The following is a 1,774-nucleotide window of genomic DNA, read 5'->3' as shown; positions in this document are numbered from 1 at the left end:
GATTATTTGAATTATTTGAGATTAAGATTAAGGTTTTTACCTTAAAGTCTGTGTTGTTCACATGTTCAAAAGGTGTTCTGGGTGTTCTGGACTGCAATGTGTAAAAAAAATAAAAATTTCTTCGGTATACAATACACTTAAGTGCTAAAATCTGTTTTTACAGTATAATTTGATTGTTATTTATATCACAACCAGCAAGTGTTCTGACTACTGACCTCTGGGTCTTTGACGATGTCCAGGAGGGTAATGATATTTGGACCTCCGCGAAGGTTCTCGAGAATCTTTATTTCACGCTTTATCTTCTTCTTCTTCACAGGCTTAAAAAAAGAGAGTTCTTAATGATCCACAAACTATTAGGTCTGTAACAACTTTTTAAATGCTGCAGCAGGGATTTTTCAAAATAGAAAGGATTACATAAAAGAAGAAAAAAAAAAGAAGAGTAAATTAAAATTAAAAGAGTAAATTAAAAAAGAGTAGATTTTGTGCATCTGTGTCACCTCATGACACCTCTGACTGTGTGGTTTTTATATTGAGAAGCGTATGTGTTAAAGGGATAGTTCACCCAAACATGAAAATGTGATGTTTATCTGCTTATCCCCAGGGCATCCAAGATGTAGGTGGCTTTGTTTCTTCAGTAGAACACAAACGAAGATTTTTAACTCAAACCGTTGCAGTCTGTCAGTCCTATAATGGAAGTGAATGGGAATCACGGCTTTGAGAGTCAAAAAAATACACAAACAAAACCAAATTAAACCCTGTGGCTCGTGACGATACATTGATGTGTAAAGACACAAAACGATCGGTCTGTGCAAGAAACTGAACAGTATTTATATCAGTTTTTACCTCTGATTCACCGCAATGTTCAACATCCGGCGCGTGACGCGTGTACGTGCTCTGGCATAGTAGACATAGACATATATACGTAGATTCCTCATTAGTGACTGTTTCTATGGGCCGTGGGATTCTACTTATATATATATCTATGTCTACTATGCCAGAGCACGTACACGCGTCACGCGCCGGATGTTGGACATTGCGGTGTGTACAGATAAACATCACATTTTCATTTTTGGGTGAACTATCCCTTTAACAACATATAACTCTGGATGGGTACACCAACATGCCACATTAATATTGGACAAATAATAAAAACATGGCTTCAAATGCCTTCATTTTTATATTTGCATTACCCATTTCTGTTAACCACTGGTCTTACCTTTAGTATTTTCACCACTACTTTCTCATTGTTTGTAATGTTGATTGCTTCAAACACTTCGCTGTACTTTCCTCTGCCTAACTTGCGGACCAGTTGAAAATCATCTTGATTGCTGGAAAATATATTAAAATCCTAAGTATTTAGGTCAGTATTAAGTATCTCAATACTTAGGTCACTTTTTCAAAACTCTTCACACAGTTCACCTTACCAGCTTTCAGCTTAGCACAGCACAGTTAATTTCACATTTAAAGGTGACATATCATGAAAATCTGACTTTTCCAGGTTTTAAGTGCTATAATCAGGTCCCCGGTGCATCTACCAACCAAGGAAATGTGAAAAAGATTAACCCAGTAACTTTGTTTTGGGAAGCCTTGTCTGAGAAAACGAGCGCGTCTGATTTCGCTCCCTTGGTGACGTGGCAAAGGGATCTCATTATAATATTACCGCCCCTTAATCTGTAAGTTTACACCCACGGCGCCGTCATTTTGATTTTGCAAGCGACAACCATAGACTGTATAAAAACATGGACGTAGTGTCCGTGACGTAACCCGTAGACTT

General features: G+C 37.5%; 1 protein-coding gene across 1 annotated transcript in view; it reads right to left on the bottom strand.

Annotated features, from left to right (window-relative positions):
• The window catches only part of LOC107730901 (casein kinase II subunit alpha-like), a 13,705-nt gene that overhangs the window by 7,401 nt on the left and 4,530 nt on the right, over nt 1-1,774 (bottom strand). The window contains exon 2 of the mRNA XM_016541857.1: nt 1,217-1,328. Within this exon, the coding sequence (XP_016397343.1) occupies nt 1,217-1,328 (112 nt within the window). The remainder of the gene's footprint in view (nt 1-1,216; nt 1,329-1,774) is intronic.

This window comes from Sinocyclocheilus rhinocerous, unplaced genomic scaffold (genome assembly GCF_001515625.1).
Source record: "Sinocyclocheilus rhinocerous isolate Xijiao unplaced genomic scaffold, SAMN03320098_v1.1 scaffold1090, whole genome shotgun sequence".
NCBI classification, from domain to species: Eukaryota; Metazoa; Chordata; class Actinopteri; order Cypriniformes; family Cyprinidae; genus Sinocyclocheilus; species Sinocyclocheilus rhinocerous.
The sequence above is the reverse complement of the archived record's forward strand: the minus strand, read 5'-3'. Positions and strand labels throughout refer to the sequence as shown.